We start from the raw sequence: 24,431 nt of genomic DNA, 5'->3' as shown, positions 1-24,431 counted from the left end.
CGATTCCACGAGTATCAGGATTTCTTTTAAAAATTAATCTCGACGTCTCGTGAGAAGACAGCCGGTGCACCTGGCATCGGTTCTTTAAGAATCGCCTTTTTTTCCTACGTGTTGCTCGCGCCATGGAAGCTGGCCACGACGATGGTGGCGTACCCATTGCCAGAAATTGCACTTCCGTTCCGCGAATTCCCACGGAAGTGGGCACAATCGCGACTACGACAAAAGATGTTCACGTATAACGCGCGCCACCTTCATTGTTCTGGGGAACCCAATTGAACAATGCCCCTCGCCGTTCGAGAATTTCACGAACACGCATCGTTTAATGAACGATGTCGAAAGATGTTTCATCAACATTTTGACAATTGGTGGAATCTCATTGAAGAGGCTTCTGTTATATGATTATAAAGTAAACGTACTTAATTGTAAAATGCGGCAATGAGTGATAGTGATGTTACAGAAGAACTATGTTGTATTATTCTGTGGTCTTGAAAATAGATTTTTTTAACTAATACACAACCTAGTATAGTGTTTTTTAATAGTCAACTATTTATCATTGTCATTGCAATAGGATTTGATTTGTCTAATTTATTTCACAATTTCTACTATCATCAGATGTCTATTGAAAAATAAATAATAAAAACAAATTATAATACAATAAATTTTTCTTTGGTCTGTGCAAATATTTTGATGGATTTTGCTCTAAACGAGTAGATTAGTAATGATGAAATATATAATGATAGTTAGTTGCAATATATTTCATATTTCTTGTTTTAGAAAAAGGTGTGATCAAGTCATTAGGCATAGTTACATTAAAAACGTTTACTTGCAATATATTTCACGTTAGTTTGCGAACAGGTGTGCGTCCAAATACGTATGAACGCATGAGTATGTGTTCCTGTAGCGAGAGTGACGTTAACGTTCAATTTCCGATACCATCTATTATCTGTCGAAGCGAATATTGCCGCTTCATACAGCGCACAATCCCATCGTTGCAGAAAAAAAAAACGAAACGCTTTATTATCTATTATCACATCGAACGGAACAGTGCCTACCTTCTCAACCTCGATCCACCACCTTGAGCTCGATAAAGATGATTTATCGTGGCAACATTTTCATTCCGCGGCAGTGTGCACGCGACGAGATAACGTTGCAAGGACGACAAACCCGGATTTGATAGCGAAATTCTCTTACCGATGGAAACAGGTGACTCCCCTGGCTAGTAAACAGACCAATGCAGATGCAGCCACGCGTCTTCCGGTCGTAGTCCTCGTAGTCGTCGTCTATTCAGGATGTGTAAACACAGGCTTCCTCGAGAAATAATCTAGGACAGCTCATCGTCTGGAAGATACACGAGGGGAGGGGGTGAAACGGTTATACGAGAGGTGGGGAAGGCTGGGCGGTGTTTATTTTCCATCCTTCGTCTACGGGACAAACCATGAGAGAACACCTGTGCAACGAAATACCTTGCTAAACGGGTACCCCACCTGACCGCAGATGAAAGAGAGACGGTAGTCTTAGCGAAACGCAAAAAGGATTGTTTTACGCGACTCATTCGCTCATTCTCCCCTCATTGAGATGCATCCGGTGCCACCCTCACCACTTCCTGGATGTTGCGTGGGATTTTTCATTTCCAACGACACGCTTTGCGGTTCCTCTCACGAGAATTTGCCCCCTTTGACGATCATCTTTACGCTCCTTTCAATTGCTCGTTGTTAATTTTTCCCTATTTGTTTTAAGGTTATCCAATGAAGGGAGGACATATTTCGAAAAGAAACAACAAGGACGAAGAAATAAGGACTGTCAGAAATACCGAAATACGTGATTAAAATAGGATTTTAAGGAATAACTGATTAGAACACTAAGATATAGTGTGAAATAGTTTTTGTATAATGGTTTTGTCGATTTTGCTAGGTTTGAATATTTAAAAGTTTCCCGCGCCTGTACAGTGGCGCCATATAGTCGGCCATGCTGCAGCGAGCGGATATTCACCAATACAACTTCACGCAACGTGTCAGACGTGCGCCCTGATTGGTCGTGACGACCGTTCACGCACAGTCCGCTCGCCACGAGTTACTCTAGCGCGTCGCAACACCATTTCCTCGTTGCCCTCTGCATAAGATACAAATGATTCAGGCCACGGGAACAGCAACGAGGTAAATTGACAATTATCAATGAAAAGTGTCGTTTCGCCTCGTTGATCCCTTGCCTTTCCTAGCAACATCTCGGCAAATATCTGCTGCTTTAGCAGCGCCGTTGATGTTCTACGAACATAGACAAGTTCAACTTTTTGCATTAGCATAATACTGACGAATTGAAAATTGGAACTATTCACTCGTTAAATTCAGGTTGAGATACATATATTGCGAAGGAATTACGTAAATTCGTATTTGATATTGTGGATAGCAACAACGAAAACCACTATCACCTAAATGATATTTCTGTTTTAAAAAACGAAGATAAAAACACATAAGCCGAAAACGTTTCGGAAACTTTTAAGTACATAGCAATAGAATCAGTAACGCTTGGAAATAGTAGCATTATCACTGATCTACTTATGATAAGCTTTGATTGGATTTTTATCCAAATAAAACCATTAATAGAAATATTCAATTTCTGTTTAAACTTTCCAATCTCTTCAAATTCCATTTTTTCAGTAATGTGTAAAAATGTTAATCAGCATAAACATTGACAGTCAAGTAACAAGTATATGTGTAATTATGATCATGCACCCCAGTGAACCAGCAATAATAGGTTGAATGATACATGGATTGAAAATACGAATAAGTGAAGATAGAATTTTATTCGTTTTCGCATTTATACCTGTGTCGTTGAGGGCGTAAATTCAAGATAAGGTTTTCCTGCGAATATTTAGCTAAACTGTGATGCTCTAATTCTCACCACAATGTTTAAACAACGGTAACTTCTATTGGTTGAAATAAAATGTCGACGATAATCTGAACGGTATGCAAATAAATTCACTGTGCATAACGTATTGCCATGCAAACATGGAAATCCGCCGAATAAACGTACGTACGAGTGTCCGTGATAAGATTACAGCCGTTGTTTTGAAAGCTGGACTTGTTTATTTTTCGCCCGCTTGTCAATGCATGATGCGTTTTAGTTTTTTTGTCGATCAACTTTTACCTAACATTACACTCATACGAACGTACAAGATTCGAATAAACACGTTACAAAAAAGTTTGACGACCGATCGTTGGAAATTTCGACAGATCGTCAAACAGAACTTATAAATATTCGAGAGAGTTCTATTTCGAGTTCGTCAGTACTAAATATTTCCTTAATTGTAACCAATGAAGAATACGATCGTGCTTTCGGTATAATTGTGCATACCGGTGGAAGAGGGAGTGGTCAAAATGAACAATCATGACCTATCGGTTTCTCTGAGCTTTTCGGTAGAGTACCCCCCGACGCAGAAAAATAACTTGGAGGGTATTTACCACGGAGATGGGCATACTGGGACACGTCCAATGGTTACAATCAGCATTCAGCTCGTTTATGTTGTCTTGAAGATGGGGCCAATAACTGTACAAACCATCTCGTCCGTACTTTCAAAGCGAAATGTTGCGCTCCGGTCGAAGGGACTATACTCTGCGAATGGCGGTTATTTCGTTTCTTCCGCGAAGGGGGGCTGAAGGGGGGGGGCGACACCGAATGAGGCGAAAACAGCCGAGTAGAGCCGAGAAGCGCCGAGGTGTTTTAGAGGCTTGGTTCCCTGCAACGAGAGGCGCTCGCTTCAGTCGCTAGAGAGCGCTTTTCACGTGTAGGACGTGCCTTCGCGCAACTCCTAGCTATACAGCACGCACGCACCTCGTCAAGCGTCAACATAACTGCGCAATCGTGTTCGACCTTCCGCCGAACTTGGATCCACGCGTGTGTCTTGACAGTCGTATATTTGGCGGGAACCGTGATACTTCGCCACTTTGGATTTTACGCGGCATCGGAGTCGATTCGGTGGTTTTCCAGCGTGAGAACGACCAGCATATTGGTGCTTACGGGCCGTGTGCAATAACCTTTTCCGCGAAATTCTTCGTGTGCCGGATAAAGGACCAACTGTGATATCGTTATTGTGCGTTATCTTGGGTGGACGCGGCAGTTACGAAATCAGTGTGCCAGAGAGCATTCGAGCGATTTCAAATTTGGGCAACTTCGTCTCGTAATCTTCGCGGGAATACGTCGAAACAAGCTCATCTACGTCTCTGGGAGGCTAGCGCGCAAGTGCGTGCAACGTTGCCGGTTCATTCTTCCCGCGGGCTATGCGATGAATCTGTGAGAAAACTGACGAAATATTTCATCCAATTCCATGACTGATAATTGGATATTATTTCAATTGACCCGGTCGTCGGACAGTATAAGGAACTCCGAAAATATGAGATAGCTGTGTTTGCTGTTTTCGTATCGTCTTTCGTTCTCGTGGACGTGGTGCGCAATACCGTGTTTACCGTGTTGCCAAGCTTTCTTATTGGTTGGTGCACGCTTCGTTCGTCGGAGCGAATACCAGCCTTTGTTCTACGATTCAAATCGACCAATGCGCGGGAGTCTGCTGTCAAAAGTCACCGCCGCAAAGTGTCCCCGCGCGTCTACAAGCAAGTCAACGATCAACGTAGTCTCGAGGTGACGCTGAGTACGGCCATTATTCGAAATTCGGTGGGTCGCGCCACGACCAACGTTGCCACGTTTCGGAGAGCTGGGAGTATAACATCATCGTGTTCCGTGAACGATTCCTGGAAGAATCATCTCTCCGTAATTGGGACGTGTGTGAACAAAGCATCGAAACTGATGCAAAAACGGACGGCTTTTAATCTCGTGCTGTGCGCGTGTTAAAGAGTCCGATAGAAGTGTGTGGTGGCGTGAGCAACAGCAGCAAGTGGGGCTGGAATCACGATCCAAAAACATTGAGGCACGGAACGACAAACGCCGGATAGAGAGGAAATCGCCGCGACGAGAAGTGGGAGAGTGAGACACAGAGCAGGTTGCTTCTCGGTTGAAATATCATTGGTTATTGGTAACTGGTACAAGGGGACGGCGACGTTGCCAGTGCAAAAAGACTAAAAAAATATGAGCGCACGAGTATTGAATCCGGTGATGATGACGGAAATGAGTAGGAATTTGGGTGGAGGTCGAACGGCCCCGAGTCGAGCAGCCCTTGCTCGTGTCAGAAGGGATCTGTTCGGTCCTGTCGATCACGCCGCCGCTCGTGCATTAGCAGAACGGGAGCTTCGCGCTCAATCTATGCTCGACGCCGAGAGATGGGGATTCGACTTTCACTTGGAGATACCGCGGGCAAATTCAAGGTACGAGTGGGAACTCGTCACGCCGCAGGACGTGGTACCAGAGCCCTATGCTCTGCGTGGTATGCCCTACTTAAGGAAACACACACCTGGCACGCCTCGTAAGTCCCGGGATTCCTCACCCACCACGAAATTCCTTCGTAAAGAGACCCCGGCGACTCCGATCCTTCAGAAAGCGGAAAGGACGCCGCCGCAAGAGCCAAGGGTACCTCAAATTGGAGGCGAAGTCACCATGAACGAAATATTCGACCTGGAGGCGGATAAGAAAATGTACATCGTCGAACCCACTACCCCCATTTTATCGACCTCCGCGACGAGGAAACAGTCCTCCATAACCGGTAAGCGATAACGATATTTTTCTTTTCTCTCTCGTCTGTCTATCCGATAATTGCTATTATACGCTGGAAATAAACTGATTGGCGCAAACACGTGCGTTTTCAGCGATCGAAAGGAGTAGCATGTGACGATCGCATCGGTAAACGTGAAAAAGCTTTCTGTCCCTTTTTCACCGTGTATCTTTTAATGGAACCAACTGTTTCTTCATTGAATGAACCGCTTGTTTTGATTGGATGGTTGGCCTCGAGGTTGATAAGCTTAATTATTTATTAACGCGAGTTAACGGTACACGCTGCAACGGACTGTTTTTATGATATTCTGTGGTAGGGGTTCTCCGCTTCGTTTCAAAATAACACGACGTCTGCCACTGACGACACCTAATAAATTTACCGATGCCTCATACAGAAGTCGGCTCGGTTTTTAACGATAAAACCAGGAACCCCTGCTTCGAAGCGAAAAAGTCAACGACAGTTGCAACAGTTTATGCTCGAAATTTAAACGTAATACAATTACGGGAACGTTTTAAAAATATTGTTTTTGCTGAAAATAATATCGTCGTTTACTTAGACCTCGTAACGCATAAATGTCGAGGAAACATACGGAACAAAAGCGTTAATAAGCCAACTCAAATTACAAGCGTTAAAGCTTCCCACGCTTCGTTTCCCTCTTTCTTGTTTCAAGTTTACCGCCACTCCAGATAACCGTCTATTGCACACGGTTGCATGTTTCGTACCAGCACGGTATCTTCTCCCGTTGATATTTTTAAAAAGAGAAAAAAATGGGGATATCAGCCTCGTCGGATAATCACAATATTTGTCTCGATGTCTCTCCGGTGTTTGCTTTTTTTTCCACAAACGTTATGCGCTTTTTTTCTTCGCTCGGTCGCATACTAATCTCCCAAGCAACGTATGTACAATGAAAAAAAAAGTTACATAATTTGTCGGCGAACGCGCAAGATTTCTTGAATTATTCCGTTCGATTAACGCGTATTATCGGAGTTTAATTGACCGGCATTATTTATACGGGAAGCGCCTAGGTCAATCTAATTCGTCGACCGGCAGGCAAGGTCGGACGCAATTTACGTAATTACGTAAGCACCTGATAAAAAGGAATTGCACCCGCTTGCTTTCTCCTCGTGTACACACGTGTGTATCCGGCGTTCACCGTCGACTTACCCTGGAATCTTGATCTCGATACTTTTCGCCTTGTCTGTACAAAAATTTAATCGATCGGTCATACCCTAGGAGTGAATGTTCTCGTAACAAAAAGAAAAATATTCCTACGGACACGAGAGGTATAGATAAAAAAAAAAACTGTCGTGCAGTTGCCGATAAGATTCAAAATACCGTCCATCGAATATATTTTTGGCACGGATAAGCACTGTTCGATAATTCCACGCGGTTCAAGCGTAAACAAGTATGACATAACGATAAATATTATTACGGCATAATTCGCCTATCGATTGTATCGCGTGTCAAAACTACCAACCCGTGTTGCGCAATCATCTCAGCGCGCGAAAATCTCCGTTTGAGGTTCCCTCTGGCTCCGACTGCCTAGGGTTGACGTTTCCAGGAGACGTAGCGCTTCCTACGTAACTACAGAGCCGTGCTCATCTCGTGCGCGTCGAGGGCCCCTTCCGTATTTGCGTTTCTTCTTTCTTCTCGCGTGCGCGTCTCCGCCATCTTGTTCGGACGGTACCTCACGGTCTACTTCCCCTTTTTTCGCCTATTTATTATTCGACCGTGCACACCACCCACGCGACGCGACTATTTCTGGACGTGACTCGTCATCTGTCCCGCAAGCCCTGTGTGCATCTAACGCGACTGTGACGCTCTTTTGTTTATACGTCGTTGTCCACCGCGACGCACCACCCTGGGATGAAACTCTCAGAAAACGTGTGTATTTTGAATACATAAATCCGGCACTCTCGAGCTACCATGCCTACTGGCTGTAGGGATTTTTCAGTGATTGGGTGAAATATGCGAAAGTAGAAACTTTAAACGAACATTTTTTATCTTGTACAAAAATTTTATTTTTATAAAATCAAGAACCAATGGTCGTTTTAAGAATATTTAAAACATTTCTTAACCCTTTCCTCTCCATGCATTTTTGGCACCTTAGGTCAGGGGTGGCCAACGTATGGTGCATTGGAAGATTAATGGCGTTCTTGAAAACTCTAGTCAAACTGACCCAGACGTCATCGTTTGAGGATTAACTTCTTGAGGGATACTGGCACACATCGCACCCCCGCATGAAAGTGTCACAAGTAAAAAATTGTCAATTTTCATTTTCTCGCATAAAATATCTTCCAATACATAGTTCCACAAATACAGAAAAGTTACACGTTTTCGATTTGTAACATTTTTCATGCAAGGATGCGCTATATTTACGTTTAGTTTTTCTTTCATTTAAGCAAGCTCCCAAAGATACAATGAATATTATTGTGAATAAACAATTACTCGGAAGTTGTTATTAATATTCATGTCAATTGTCATTAATATTCATGAATATATTTTAAATCGATGCAGCTGAAGAAAAAAAGAAAACTATTCTTTCCAGGTCTTAATAATTTATCCCTGAAGAGTTTAAAATAAATTTAGCCTCTGCAATTCTTTCCAAAAGCACATGTTACGTCTGTAACTGAAAAAAAAATTTTGAGAGCTCAATCGTATCCTTGGAACTAATTCACGGAAAAAAAGAATCACCTAATTTTGGTCCATTCATTTCAAAAGAATACCGCTGACCAATAATAACGCGACCACCCCCCTGTGGGAGGGGGTGGGGGCTACTGGCGCGTCCCGGAGCATTCCCGGGAAGCCCCGGGAGCCGCCGTCGCGGAGTGTCCCCGCCCCGAGAGGCGCTCAAGCACACGTAGCTAATTGCGCGAGATTACGCGTACATAATTGATCTTACCTTCGATGTTTATTCTACGGCTCACTCGGCTTTTAACGGTCGCGTGCGCCGCGTGTGTACGTGTGTGTGACAGTAACCGTTATTATTCGACGATAATATCATAGCTATAAAAGTTCTCGCGGTTCGATTAACCGGATCGATACGATATGACGCTTTTTGATTCCTCGATACGCTACTCTTCTACCCCCCCCCTTTCCTTTCGTTTGTAGTTTATATACGGGAGAACGAACGCGGCCGTGTAACGTTTTTCGTCGAGTGGCGATAGGGGCTCCGACTGATTTTCCTAACGTACGTTATTAATGAGCCACGCGGTCAGCTGTGCCGTCCATATGGGGTTGACTGTGCGCGCACCCCCGTCTCTTTGTACCCCTCGAAAAAGTTTCTCTTCCACATACAGCCAACCCCTCGGTCATCGGCTTTTGTTCACGCGTGCGACCTTCCCTGACGAACGTACCCTCGGCCTCCTGCTCGCATGGGGGTATCAGCTGTGCTCACAATCGTGCATCCCTGGTGAACGAACAGGGGTGGATGGCCCCGAGAACCGCCACACAGGGGGACGGGGGGTGGCTCGATTGGTATTTAAAATCAGGATTGCTCACCGTCACACAGACCGGATCCATGACCCGCATGCGTGGCACGATCCAGGTATTTAAATCGCACGCAACGCGTTTCGCAAAAGTTTTGGCGGTTGAAGAGGGGGCTCCGCGTTGGTCGATGGATAAGGGTGATTGTCGAGGGCGGAAGGAAGGGACGATTAAAGTATGTTTGCACAGTCATCGGCAAATCATCCTCCGGTAGATTTGTGCCTGAGATACGAGGAATGTTTCTGATCTGCGGTATTTTTTAATTGGACCTCCGCTTTGGGTCTGGGGGGAACCATCTAACGAGGGTTTTTGGATAATCATCATTTAGAGTACAGTATTTTAGTCTTCTAGAGAAATTGCCGCTGTGTATTTATTTTTGAATATTGTTAACGAAAAAGTGACATGGTCGTTGACTTACAAGGGAACTTCGGTGTTTCGGAAATTCCGATTTTTTTTAGAAACTAGAACTATTTTCCTGTATATTTTGGAAATCAGTCGATTTAATCTCTTCAGGGATGAATGTAGTAAGATCAGAAAGAATATTTGTTTCATTCTTCGACTGTATTTAATTAAAATATATTCATAAATATTAACGGCAATTAATTGGTAGAATATCCTTTTTTTGTTAAGAAACTTCTTAGCGAATATTTAATTACAGTTTCGGAACGATGCTTGAATGAAAGAAAAACTAAATGTACACATACGTACCAGCAACCACGTATCCTTCAAGAGGTTAAAGGAATTGTTCCGACGAAACTGTAATGGCTTTTTATGTCCTATAAAACTGTACAATGAAATTGTTAAAAATTCAGCAAAAAAAGTAAAGCATGCATTAAATGTTCATTGTAACAGAAAAATAAGAAAACACATTGGCCTTTAAGGGATGGTTTTAGCCCACAGAACCGAATATCAGCAAAAATGAAAAATTGCCCAATGCTTCTATGGAGGTCCCCTACAAATCTGCAAAATTTAACAAAGATCGGAATTTTGTCAGTAGGCACCGAAGTTCCCTTGTTAGCCATAGCATGCCTTAAATCATCGTCTAGGACTGAATCTTTGACACGTTTCTCTTACAATAGAAGATGCGAACAGATGTTAATGTCGCCGTTGACTGCGACTAATTTTTACGTTTTTGATTAACGGCTCGAGGAGATTAGAGGGAGGAAGGGTCGCGACCATTGACACAGCTGTGCCAGCGATCTCCATAATTCCTGTCGCGTGCCGTCACAATTCGAGCTCGGGAAAGGCCCATCACACGTAGGGTTAGGTCGGGAAATCGAACAGATGCGACGAATTTTCCCCGCTGTGGAAATTCGCCAAATGTTCGTCGATAGGGGAGGCCACAGGGGGATTTTTGTGGTGATGTCTAGAGAACCGAATGCGACAGTCCAGTGACTCACGATTACGAGTACGTATCTGCCAGCCAGGACCTATGTTTTACTTTCATAGAATGAAACAAATCCTTAAAAAATGAATATTTTATTTCACATACACGTACGAAACTAACGCATAATGTTTGTAATAATGATGTTATGGTTATTAACTACCTACAGGAATATAATCCACTAAATATGGCTAAATGTCATATGCTATTTTAGGCTGTCCATAAAGATACTTCCTTCCAGTATACGAGTAATGTTACAAAGATTACATATGCAATTAATTTGATTAAATTCTGTCAGTCTCTAATGTTCATAAACATCGGAAAACTTTTGATTATTATTTTTACTAGTCCAAGTTTTACATATAATAAACGACCTGCGGCCGCCCCTAAGTTTGATGGCCGCCCTGGTGTGGAGGCATATTCTACACCCCCGCCAGGAACGGCGGCCCTGCTGCCAGCGGCACCAGGCGATGAGTTTTTGTACACGGTTTCCTCTAGCCGTGACTCATTAAAGATTTCACAGAGCAACCGTCTCGAGTATTAAGGGAGAGAGAATATTATAGCACGTTTTAATTCTTAACGAGCTTCGCTAGGATTCGCGGTGGTTATCTTATCTGCCAGCCGATATAATTAACGGGCAACGATGAGCTAATGTTACGTTCGGGCGGGTTTATCGTTAACGATGCACGAGGTCGAACCTTATATTGCACGCGATTAGGCGGATCCTGATTAGGAGGATGCCCTCGGGGTCCATGCCGTCCCAATAACGTTTTTCGAGCAATTTTTTTTGCGAAGTAAATTTTGCGTGGCGCGTTTGCAGAGCGGAATGTGTGTGCGTTGCCACTTATCGAATCTTGCCCGAGGGTATGGCCATTCAGATAACCGGGTTAAGGATTCGCGCAGTAAAACTTCGTTTCAGATGGCGCATTGTTTCGAGCAACTTCTTCGCGAATCGAATAATCCGAGTATAGAAACGATGCGAGTGAACTGGATGTCCAAAAATGTTCTTTCGAATAAATTGGCTGTGTTCACATGCCTTAAGTGACGAACTCCGGTTTTTGAATATTTTTAATTTTTAGCGCTAAAACACTTGATGCTGAATTTTTTATATTTGATAAAGATTTTTTTGATAATTTGTATGAAGGTAATCACTTTGGCAAGTGAATTACTCAGATGGGGTGTCACAGGGTTAAAACCTGTTTATGAATCAACTGAATTATCTTATAATAAGTCCGACGTGGGTGTACCTAAATGTTTGGTTGTTATGTGCTTTCAGACTTCATGAAGAGTCGCAAGCGTAGCCTAAACGGTAGCGCGAAGAGCATGATAGAGCCGCCGGAGAAAATGTCCCGCAACGCGGGTCAGATACGCAGCTAAGGAGCCTCCCGAGCTTCCTACTTCAGCCTCGCTGTCCTTCCATCTCTTCGCGCGAGAGGGGCAGGAAACACTGGAAGCAAGCAAGAAAGCAACCAAGCAAAGCATCACTGCCGGGAGGAACGAGAAAGGCAGAGGCAAGAGAGCTCTGGCAGGCAGGAGGCGCGCGAGGTCCGTTGGCTGTGCCATTCACACATAGATTTATCCGCCATGAATATAGAGACGGAAAACGGTGGCCAGTGAAAAGAAAAATATGTCGCTCCGTTTTTCGTTACGACGTATATACTACACACACATACATACACACAGCATATATATATATTTTTCGTAGCCATGCCACGGAAATTATAAATTAATAATAACAACGACCACGTAACGAAGGACCGGACACAGAAGGAAGAACGATACGCCGCGGTTGTTGCTATTTTCTTTTTTCTTTTCTCTACTTTTTTTTTTTATTTTATATAATGTATATGTAATTCATTGTGTCGTTATCTTTTTTTTTTTTGCAGTAGATTTAGGAACACAGAGTAACGATTAGGAATATATTAGATATACGTATATATGTTTATACATATATAAAGAGAGAGTGTGTGCGAGAGAGCGAGTAACGATTTCATGAAATTAATGTAATATATATACATATAGATATATATATTTGTTCGATTCTGAGGAATGAAGCAATGGCTGGGGAATGAGTGATGATTTGAATGAGGACGTCGTCGCCACGTGCACTTCAAATGAGCGTCTGTAATGAGAGAGACATGAATTCTATAAATATTTTTAGGATACACAACAGACACGTAAATTTTAAGTAAACCCTTAGCTGGTTAAGTGGAAAGTGCATTTGCGTCTCTTGTCGATACATAGGCACAGAGAGAACGAGAGAAAGGCCCGTTTGAGCCTGGTCCGCCGCGGGCCCTTGGAAACAGCGAGAGAGAGGCTGTGTGTCACGGTTTAGACGCCCCCCGGCGGCTTTCCATCGACGAAACATTTTTCCTCGATGCGAATCCGCGCGGGCAACCCTTCTAACGACACCGTTTAACGGAAGAAAAAATACCCCGCAGAGCTGGTTTACACGGACGATATTTCACGGTGGTTTCGATCGATCAAATGTCCTCGAAACGATCGTGAAATTACCTCGACAATAATTACATCGTTATTTTTTTTTTTTTTTTTTAATTGAACTGCAACAGAGTAACGTAAATTTGCCACGGGTACACACACAGTTTTGTTACACCGCCTGAAAAGCAAACACAGAGAGAACGACACGCAATCATGTTTCCGTGGCCGGATGGAGACCAGTCTCGAGGACAATTAACGGGGCGAAAGATATGATTTAGATACGTAGAAGCTCGTTACCCATGTTTAATGCATTGATCTCCTGTACGACTTTAAGGAAATGTACAGCCGATGCCAAATCACAACCCGCGATTTATTTGTTCTTATTCTATCACCGTAGAAGGAACCTTGTTTTCGTATTCGGCTTCCATTCCCGCCATTTCTCATCCAGCGAAAACCTTGATCCGAGCAAAATTCCAGCGTGAACAGCAATATCGAAGCTTCAGAAAGATTGCGATATTCGGAATTTTTTGGCGTTTTAACGAATGACAGAAAATTATCGATGTAATCGTAATTGGGGTAAAACAATCAAAATTACAATCGTATACGACCCAATCTTTACTATTTCGATGAATTTACTTGTACAAATGGACGCTCCCTCTCTATTCTTTTTAACCTTTTTACGGTCAGAACTTCCCCCACCCGGATATTGGTGCGGAAAAACCGTTGAAAGCACTCCGCAGCCTAGGCATAGATGTTCGTCCTTTTCCGATGGTGTATCACTTGATCTGAAATTCGCGGAATTCACGGTGAGGTAAGGGGAATGCAGAAATTGTACCCTTTCGGTACCATTCATACAGGGAGCATACAGAGCGTAGCTTCTGGAGGTCTTTAACACTAGAACTACCAGAGTTTATACTAAATTAAATTGTATAATATATCGACATTTGTCAATATATAGTACAATGTAACATAATATTGTAAAATGAAAAATGTGTAATCAACTAAAAATCAATATAAATATCGACAAAAGTGTTATAATTTCAGTAATTGCAAATCATGAATTTTGACCTGTTTGATAATTCTAGTGTTAATCGGTTGACTTAAAATCACGGCAGAGTGTCCATCTCTGAACCCACGAATTTTTTTTAAACGTCCTGTTAACAGGAGGCACCGTCATGGGCTCAGAGGGTTATACACAGAACAAAATTTTTTTTCTTGAACGAACCTAAAACTTCGTTACTATCCTCGTTGCGGATGGAATTCATGCGGGACCGTAACGTTAATGTAAATGTAATTGTATATCTCTTTAAACGATATATTGATTTTACAATGGTAGCTGTTTATCGCAAGTTCTTTCTTTCTTCTTCTATTGTTTTTTTTTTTCTTTATAATCATTTGGTTAAAGCAATCCTTTGGAACAATCCCCCCACACCCTGCTTCCGTGGTACGCATCTTTCTTTGTATACCCCGCCCCTCCAACCCTCCCCGCCCCCTCGTTTTGAGATTATAATCCAAAAATACGACTGGTGGTTACAAAGCTATTTTTCTCCGTAGTAACACTCGCGAGTGTTCTATTGAGAGTGTAGAAGAATCGATTCGTTGAGGAATTCCTAATGGTCGTCTTATATTTTTTTTTTTGTTGCTTTTTCTTCATACCGGTCGCGTTGTATCCGATCTTTTGAATGGCGCTTTCATAGCAGCGATACCCCGCGCGCGTTGCAAGAGCATCTCGCGATAAGGAATCGAATAGAAATCAAAATTTTTTTCTCTGCGGAGCGTGATAAACATATATATATACACAGAGAAATATGTACATATATATTGTATATGTATAAATATTTTTTTTTAATTTTCGATATGGTTTCAATTGGTCGACTATACTCGCACAAAACCGCACGATCGTTACGACTCTCGGATGAAATCGATGATCAACAACGGCAGACTGCTCGAATTTATGCATAACCAAACTTCGTCTTTTTTTTTTCTCGTCTGTGTCGGCTGTCGTACGAAAGCAACGGGAAGAGAAGCAACCGTCACCACGAAAGGCCAGAAAGAACGGCGCGTCGAACCGACTGTTATAATATACATACACGGAATCTCGTCAGATCTGCAAAGGTCACCTACACACCGATGCACAAGCAACCAAGGAGTCTGCCGTCGCGAACGAAACGAAAAAAAATAGTAAAAAAAGAAACTAAAGGGAATGAAAAATCGTATGTCTATGTAACCCTGTGATGTATTAGTATGATCTCAGTAAACATAACTTAGCGTGTACTTCTTATTTGTAATTAAGTAGATGTATATGTGCGTTCCAAAACGTGACGTCGTGTAAGGCCCCCAGTAAATGTGTGTGTCTGTGTCTGTGTGTGTGTGTGTGTGTGAAAGGTGGCTGCAATAACGCCTTGGCACGTGTGCATGTCGCGTGTTTGTTTGTGCGCGTGAATGTCGGTGATGAAGAAGAGAAAAGGAAAACGGGCGAACAGATGTACCCAGTGCCTCGGTTCCAGTTTGGTATTCGCGTAAGAATTTATATGTATAACGACAATATATTATTATATAAACCATAATCGTAAGAGAGTCTAAAAAAACTAACCTACATAAGTGAATGCCTATGTTTATTAAAAAAAAGGATTATCTATAAAAGAAAACAGCTGTATCTGTTTTTTTTTTTTTTTTGTTTTACAAGCCCTGGGCGTCCGAAACCTATACAATATACACTCTGGGTCCATAAGTATTAGGACACTTATCGAATATTTGTGCAGTAAATGTTACCACAAGACATGAAGAAATTGTTAAAAGTCTGAAATTTAATATCGTTTAAGAGGTATCAAAGCTTGATGCTACTACGAAGAAATTAATTTCAAATATATCATTTTTACGAAACATATTTTCTTCATATAGACCAGGTGTCCTAATATTTATGGAGCTGTAATGTACTTTCCTTTGTACAACTGTTCTCCATTTATGTGGTATTTTCGTAAACGTAGTCAATGTCATGTAGATCACCACTGAGATCATTGTCCATGTTCCTTTCCTTGTCTATTCGATTCTCTTAAGCTGTGTCTCCCCTATACAGCATAACACGTTCTATAGCAATGTTATAAAATTTATTAGAAAAACAGAAAGAAAAATGTTATATAACATTTTTCGTATTATAGAGCAAGTTATATATTATTACAGACTTGTACGTATAATCTTGTCAGAAATTATAAAAACATGTTGCATAGCAAATTCCATATAACAATTTATTATGTAAAACTGTTTTGCTATATAGTGTAGACGCAGCTTTATATTTTATTGTTTTTACAATTTCTGTATCTCATCAATGTATCCGTCTTCCCTCCTCAAACTGTGTCATTTCCTGTTTACAGCAGAACAAACGTCCTAAGAACTCCTTGAATCCTATTCGTGACCTACCTGAGTAAGAGAAGCGTACAGGAATTTGTTCCTTGAGAATGATTCGGACAGGTGCAGAAGCTGTGTGTACACCCGTGAGAGCAAACTCTGAATCCTGGCAAGAAGCAGGTGTTCGGTTCGAGTATTTACCTTCGGTAAGTTAGATTTCGACTTTTATTCCCCCCCCCCTTGTCCTTTCTTTCTTTGTGGAGCAGCGGTTGTTGCAGTCGGAATTCATTCCTGGAAAATGAAAATGGTCCAGGTTCGAAGGATGATTGGCTCCGTCTGAATACGCTCCAACAAAAGAAAGAGAGATCAATTTGTTAAATTTGTATTATCGATGTTTCGTGCGCGCGTTCAACTTCAGTCGATCAAACGATCGACAGCGATCGAGCGACGTTTCGAATCGACTAAGTCATCGCTCGCCACGATCGAATTTGCAAGTAGCCTTGCACCTTGAATACAAAGTGCATACAGCTACCAGCGTTTGTATTTTTTAATTGGTCCGTTAATTCGCGCACAGTTCGATGAAAAACGCTTTAGCGAAATCTGTGATCCACGCCAGAACTGACAGCGTTAAATATATGCTAAATTAAATTTTATAATATACAAGGTGAACCAGCTAAATGGAATCATTTAAATGTTTGTCTTATTTATCGGTGCATGAAAAAACTTCAACAAAGTTGCTCAGTGTCAAGAGATATATTTAACGTGGTGGAGGGAATTTTTTCTCAAAATCATTTCTTTGCGAGATTTCAAGGTCGTCGGTATTTTTTTTTTAAATAGAACCCTGTATTTATCTTTCGATATCCTCGTAGAGCGTGAAAAAAAAACAAATTCAACGGCCTTAAGAACCGTGCTGTGTTCCGATCATTTAATCTCGAGGCACATATTTGCGTCTGAAGATAATTGGAATTTCCTAAAGATTCACGGTTGCACTAATGTTTACGTTCGGATACGAATGTTGCGAACCGATCTGTCGCGTGTATCTTCAGGAAATTTTAATTATCTTCAGGCGCGAATTCCGACAAAAGACGCACCGTTATCATTTCGGTGATTGTAAAACAAAAAAGATTTCGAAATCCGTTATTTCGACCGGTTGCGTTCCCCGGAGGACAAAGGTGGGCGGTTTTCGTGAAATAAACAGAATACAAAAGAGTATATGATTTCAATTCGAATTATTAATTCACGATCGACGACGCAATCGAGGTCAGAAAGTTGTGCAAGAATCGCACTAGTGAATCCGAACTGATTAAGCGGTTTCGAGTAATCGAGGGATCGCGTTTCGTTTATGACTTCCAATAACGATCGTGTTGGAGATTGTAGTTTCTAGTGGCTTCGTAAAAAAGAAAAAAAAAAGGAAAAAAGAGGGAATACACAAAGAATCTCGTTTCTATTCAGGAAGCCACGTGGCTCCCTGGCTCTCGAGTAGACTCTCGTTCAAAGCGCGATGCACGTGTCTCCTCCCCTGCAATCTGTCCCCCTTTTCAGCGTTTATCGGTGTACACGGCTCGGTCCCCCGGCCTCTGGAAATCCGCATAAAAACATCTTCTGTTTTCTGTCGTACAATACGCTTTTGTACAACACCGCGGATAAACTTTGTTTTGGCCGGTGGAAATGTTAATAACATCCGTGACTGTCGTGAAACACGACGTACATGCATATACAATGGGTAAAAGAAGTATTCGCAGACCCTTTAAAAGAAAACAACTTTTTGAAAATTCGGCCAAGTGATTTGAGTTTTGTTTTGTGGAGTTGTAAAAATTAGTTTACTAAAGGACGTGTAAAAACAATGTTAAAGAAATTGCAATTTGTCGGGATCGCGAAGAATATAGTAATGGTCGATTTTTACAACTTTTTTATCTGAGATTGTAATGAAAATGTAGAAAATACATTTCTTAGATTGGAAATATATACATGCCGCAAATTTGATCGAGATCGGTTAACGTTGCTATTTGATACAAACGGTTAAAGATGTTGAAAATCGCAGTTTTTTGCATTTTTCAAAAATTCGACCATTTTCTATGGATGTTATTGAAAAATAAACATTTTTAGCCAAACTCGGAATTAACAGTGCATCTAAGTTTTTAGTAAAAGAAAATGCTATTTAGTTATGAAAACATTCGATAAAAAATACCTGAAAGTATCCTCAGAGTTAAATTCAAATTCAGTATAATAATTACGTAACGAATATGCATATAATTATTTCTATGATATTAAAAGATAAATACACTTGTATCTCATTGGCAAACGTGTACAGAGTCTATGTAATCTTATTTCGTGTAATAAAATTTGTCTAATGGTCAATGTAATATCAAGTGTCGGTAATAAAGCGGCCGTTTCACGTGTAACAACCTAATAGCATTAGACTGTGTCTATTTTTGTACCGATACCTATATTAGTGTTCCAAACAAATCGGTAGTCTATATAAAAAACAGGTAGCCGTTATTTCGTTTCTCAGCTGCCTGATGTTTATTCCATACAATCATAAAATAATTATAAAATTGTGTCAGTCGTTCCATTAAAATATCCTTGGTCGGTGTTTCTTCTAATGTCCACACTTTCGAACTTCTTACCCATATATATGTACAAATATCGCAACATACAAAACTCACGATGGTCAAACAGTTGAATATCTACGAAGCATGGTGGATACAGTGCATTTTTAAAAACACCTGATTTCAAGTGAATATTATTATAACTACACTTCGGACGTTATGCATTTATAGTCTATTGGGCACTGAAATACAAAAAAAGACAAATCTGTCATCACATGCAATGAGTTTTGCATTTTATTCCGAACCTAATAAAATATTTAAAAGAAAAAATAAATTCCATACATTTGCTCTGAATTACTTTAGAAAATGTGATTTCGCACAAAAATTCATAGTCTAAAATTGTTTATTTGACTAGAATACATTTTTTTATGGTAGCACATAAGTATGTTACACAGAAGTACAGAAAGAAATTAATGTCATGAGCTAACAGTATGAAAAGAAAAAGTCGAGTTACTGAAATATTCTTTACAGATGTTCGATGATTGAATTTTAATATATACATGAGAAGGTTACGCGCATTTTAAAACGTCCAGAATTTCATAAACATCACCTGTCTCACGGGGAATTAATTAAAAATTAAAAAGGAGAAACGAAACAAAAAGAAAGAGTCCATTGTTGAGGTCTCGTCAGTCTCGCTTGAAAACGTGTTGGTATAGTCGGTTCGACCAGGCTCCTTTTTTTCCCGTAACCCGTGTCCTCGTTGTGCCGCGGCGTATAAACACGCACCGTTCACTATAGTTATGCTTCTATGCAATCTCTGTTGCTAGGCGCACCTCGGCCCACCGACAGTATTTTTAGACGATACGCTCACATTTCGACGCTTATTCTTGAATGAGTAGTGCCTTGCCCGTTACCCGGGACCAATAACGATCACAGGAATTCCGTGCATTCTTGTATCGATTTTTACAGGAAAACACGGAAGAATCGTAAGCGTGGAATAACAATGAGAGGATCCATAAAAAACAAAACCAGGAAATATCGTAAATATACGTCAACGATTTCGAATTTCCTGGAACACAGACTCTCATTGTTATTTTTCAACTGTGTTCAATAATCGTGGAATGTGAGTGAATGTATGTTTAGTAGAAAGATTTTCGTGTTTTTCTGCTAGTATTTATTTATATTTTTTCTAAAATATTCTATATAACATATTGTTAATTGAAAATTATACTCGTCAATACAGGTGGAAAATTGTGACTGAGAGGAACATTAGGTGGTAACATATTTTTCGTAGAATTACATCTCCAGACTCTTCGATGAAAACCGGAAGTGACCTCGATTTTCTTACCGGATTATTATCGTGAGAATCGTTGTACGTAAAGGCGCGGACTACTTTGTCGAGATTGTTTATAACTTTCGCTTGGCTGTACTTTCTGTAAAATGAGATATTTATCGATTATTCAAATTGTGATCTATAATTATCGATGTTTCGGAAATTATTCTCTGTCGTATCGACAACAACTCGAAAGCTAAATGCAGGATAATTTATGCTTGATTTAGCGCAAAGTAAGTCAGACAGTGCCGGTTCGTAATTTGTAATACGAAAATAAAAAGAAGTTTAAATTCAGTGGAAGTATTTCTTGGGAATTTTGCGACGGTAGCGACAGTTAGTGGTCGTAGAAGGAACTGGGAATGTCGGTAACTAGGCCCATTGGTAGATACATCGATCCACAACAAACCCTAGACACGAATTTGCATAAAATTACGTAAACTGGCATAGATTTGTTTTCAGGCACGGTGTTGAAACACGGTATTGAGTTCTATTTTAAGCAGAGAAAAAGTTAGGCGTGCACGTCAATGAAGTGGTATTTCAAAAGAGGAACCCACTAGTTCCTTCCTTTTTTTTTGTGTGTTCGTTTCATCCAACAAAAAACACCGTTCTCTCTTCAACATTTACACCTGATCTAAATTCTTTCACCAGACGCACAGTCACATGATTTCTTTCCATGAAATATCTGCCCTCGACGGGTACACGAAACAATCCTCGAAACTCCATCGGTAGACAATCTCAATTATTGCGTGGCTAACGGGAAATATTACGGCATCTCGAAAAACGAAAACAGAACACGAGATTCGATCGCAGGACCCCCGGTTGCCTTCGTAAACCGGAAGTCGACGGGTGCTGTGCTATCCAGATACCATTTTGCCTCCGATTAGAACCGATAGCCCACTTCCTCGTTAAATGTACAATAAAACTAGGCGTATAAAACGGGGAAGCAACATTAATATCGTTTAAACTAAAACCGTGTTAAAAAGCCTTGCAGTGTGATATCCATTTTGTCTCCGATTAGCACCTGATAGCCCATTTCCTCGTTAAATGTACAATAAAACTAGGTGTATAAAACGTGGAAACAATATTAATATTGTTCAAACTAAAACCTTGTCCAATAATAGTATGTCAACATTTTTCGATTTTCCTGATGTCCTTATTCACACTGTTCGTAATGCAGTCTTCTTCCGTTTCGAATTTCGAGCGAATCGGTACACCGTGATGTTCCGCGTGGAACCCAATCCCGAGTTTTCCCTGCGGATTTATCAAGGTGGAAGGGAACTGAACACGCAGGTAGTAGGGAAGGCCGTTACCCGACGAGAGAATGGTCTTTCGTATTATTTTTGGACGACGGCTTCCTGAAGAAGAAGTCTTCCTCGGGCTCGCCTCTTACAAATTGCGCCACGGGTGCAACGTACCTGTTGTTTACCACATAGCGGGTTCAAAGCCCGGTCAGTGCAACGGTCCTCCACCTTCCCTGCCGTTCCTCTACCCCTGCCTGCTCATCTTTCCCCGCCCCACCATCGTCGAAGTGATCATCCCATCCCCTACCGGCGGCCTTTTCAAGTAAGGACAAAGCGCGGTAGTTGCCTGTGGTTCGAAGTCTTCGAGGATGCGCAAGACGGGGAGCCCGGTTGTGTCCTTCGTAAAATACACACAACGGCGCCCGGTTCCTCTTGGGCCGCTCCTGTCCGGTGTGGCCAGATTTCAGTCACCCATGGCGCAAACCAGAGATGGGCAAATTCATTACCCAGATAAAGAGTTTCAAATGAAAGATAAGAAAAGTACTTCGTTATTTGGAATCGTTTAAACGTGGAAAATCCACTTTTTATAATAAAATAATAATTAAATTGTTAAATTTCATTAACTGTTTAAAGCTGAGAACGATGTTCTTAGATACTGCAGCTTTTTGCTATGTATTATTTGAATAAAATTGTGCCCAACTCTGGCGCAAACTCGTCGAGGAAAAAGCGCAACCAAGCAAATAGCATGCCAGAATAGAAATGAAATGTTCTGAAATAGAATGATCGTTTCTTTGGATTAGATGATAATAACGGTACAGATATAACCGGTAACTTAACAATATTTATTTAAAAATATATACATTTATGTTTTAAAAATTCTTATCATCGTTAAGAAAATATATTTCTTTTATGCCTCTTGGAGTATTTCCCCATTTACTAGTTTTTCATGTAGTAACTTAACCTCTTGAGGAATACTGGCACATGTGTTTATACACGTTTAATTTTTCTTTAAAGAAAGAATAAAAAGTGAACGGGCAATTTATTTTTCAGTACTCGCCGAAATTGCGATTTGTGGTTTTTGCAAAAAAAATTAAGCGCAAAATTAACTCCAAAAATCGTCAAGTTACATTATAACTACAATATAGTCACATTGACTCCTGGGCTGCTTGTGTCGTCCGTCGTCTACCTGACCCGCCATGCCGATTTCTATTTATTCCTAAAAATTCTCCTCATCCCTTCTCCACGCTCGTATTTAACGTGACTCCATCTCGTAGATAATATACAAGAAAACGCACGATGTATTGTCGACCCGTTCTCGGTCGTGTCACTTCTTTCCCCGAAAAAAAGTGACCCACGAGAAAAAACTGTGTGCCCTACAAGAGGAAGTCGATGGATATGGCTGACAGATGCTCTTAATAGGGAAGAAATATCGTTTCGAAATTTTCTCTAGGCATGTTCGAGGAATGTAAACAGGAAACGGATAGACTACGGGATGCAATCATTTTTTTTTGCTACACATAGAGATGAACGTAAAGTGGTGTACATGTACATTTATACTCGTAAGGAAGTGTGGTGGGTAGTCGAACGTTGCTCCATCTACCAAGCGTTAAGGACACACTGCATCTTGGACGATCTGTTTGTAAACATTCGCAATCATCCGCGAAGACCACATCGAGATGTCGATGGGTCTATGTGCATGTATGTACCTCACGGTGCTCTTGGTACAGTCACCTTCTCTAACGCTATAAAACACCCGTGGTCTATCGAAAGTGGAAGGGTTGTCGTTGACGCGCCGGTACGAAAACAGAGGGTGACGGGGGTAGAGGCCAAGCAGGGTTGATAGTGTGGTAAACCAAGAGGAGTGGACCAACCAATCCCAAGAGAGGCCGTACTACGGGCGTAGTACTCCAGTGGGATCAGGGTTCAAAGCCCGGTCAACACCATGTCCATGGTTCTTTCTTCCACTCCCTTTTTCTCTGTCTCTCCACGATCCCTCCCCTCTTTTCTCCTGCTTCTTCGACTCCCTCCTCTCGTGGCATCTCTGTCTGTCCTCTGTTCGTTGTACCGTGGTTATTTCATGACCACCACCGCCACACGTGCTAAGCATCACCGTGGACTTCTCCCTCTCCAGCTTCACTCCATCTTCTCTGCCTCTATCTCTTTCTTTGCTCCCTCCTTTCCCTGCCACAGCTTTATCTCTCTCTCCCACTAGAGCTCTTTCGCTCGGCATCATGTTGGCTGCGGTGATTCACCATCGCTCGGAGATAACAGGCCAATGAAAGGAAACCGTAGAGGGCAGCACCAGGGAATAAAGTTCGTACGTATAATACGTATAAATACATGTAATATTGCGTGTGTATGTGTTATATGCTCCACTTACCAGAGGAAAGGTGATGCGCGTCGGGCAAAACGAGGATGAAAAATCACGAGGAAATTGGTTCCTACGGACTCCCGTTTATCCCGTTCCTCGGCAGGTTCGTGACGATGTTATCCGCGATCGAACGAAGGGAAACTACGATTCTGGGCAGGTTCGCGTCCTGGCGAGGGCTTCGTGACCGAGGAAAATTACCGTGACTCTGCGCGAACCGTTGCGTTTATGGTACATGGGTTTAACTGCGGGCCAAGGAACGAACCTACCGGATCGGTGTGAATGAACAGAGAGCGAACGATACATCTGGTGTTAGAATTTTATCATTTCATATCGGTTAATTTATTACGCGCTCTGGAGGACTCAAGCCTAGACTTGAATGGCAGATAGTGTGGGAGATTTGTTGATACAGACTTCACGCTTACATAGTAGTCGTCGTACGGATGAATGTTGGTAAACATGGAATCGAGGGAAGCCACTTTATCAGATACATATGCAATGGCCGATGACGGATTTGTCCTGAAAAATCTTTATTAAAACTATGGGCACCGGATAGTCTCGTAACTTTCACCAGTGGCCGAGTGTTTTCGTCAAGATTTTAGAAGATATGGATTTCGGTATGTATGTGAA

General features: G+C 41.5%; 1 protein-coding gene across 1 annotated transcript; it reads left to right on the top strand.

Moving 5' to 3' along the window:
- The first annotated feature begins 4,379 nt into the window (after nucleotides 1-4,379).
- On the top strand, nucleotides 4,380-12,324 carry LOC107188302 (cyclin-dependent kinase inhibitor 1). The gene is made up of 2 exons (XM_015576581.1): nucleotides 4,380-5,647; nucleotides 11,803-12,324. The coding sequence occupies exons 1-2, from the start codon at nucleotides 5,077-5,079 to the stop codon at nucleotides 11,901-11,903; spliced, it is 672 nt and encodes a 223-aa protein (XP_015432067.1). The 5' UTR covers nucleotides 4,380-5,076; the 3' UTR covers nucleotides 11,904-12,324.
- The last annotated feature ends 12,107 nt before the right edge of the window (nucleotides 12,325-24,431 follow it).

This window comes from Dufourea novaeangliae, unplaced genomic scaffold (genome assembly GCF_001272555.1).
Source record: "Dufourea novaeangliae isolate 0120121106 unplaced genomic scaffold, ASM127255v1 scaffold16, whole genome shotgun sequence".
In the NCBI taxonomy this organism is placed as follows: domain Eukaryota; kingdom Metazoa; phylum Arthropoda; class Insecta; order Hymenoptera; family Halictidae; genus Dufourea; species Dufourea novaeangliae.
The sequence above is the reverse complement of the archived record's forward strand: the minus strand, read 5'-3'. Positions and strand labels throughout refer to the sequence as shown.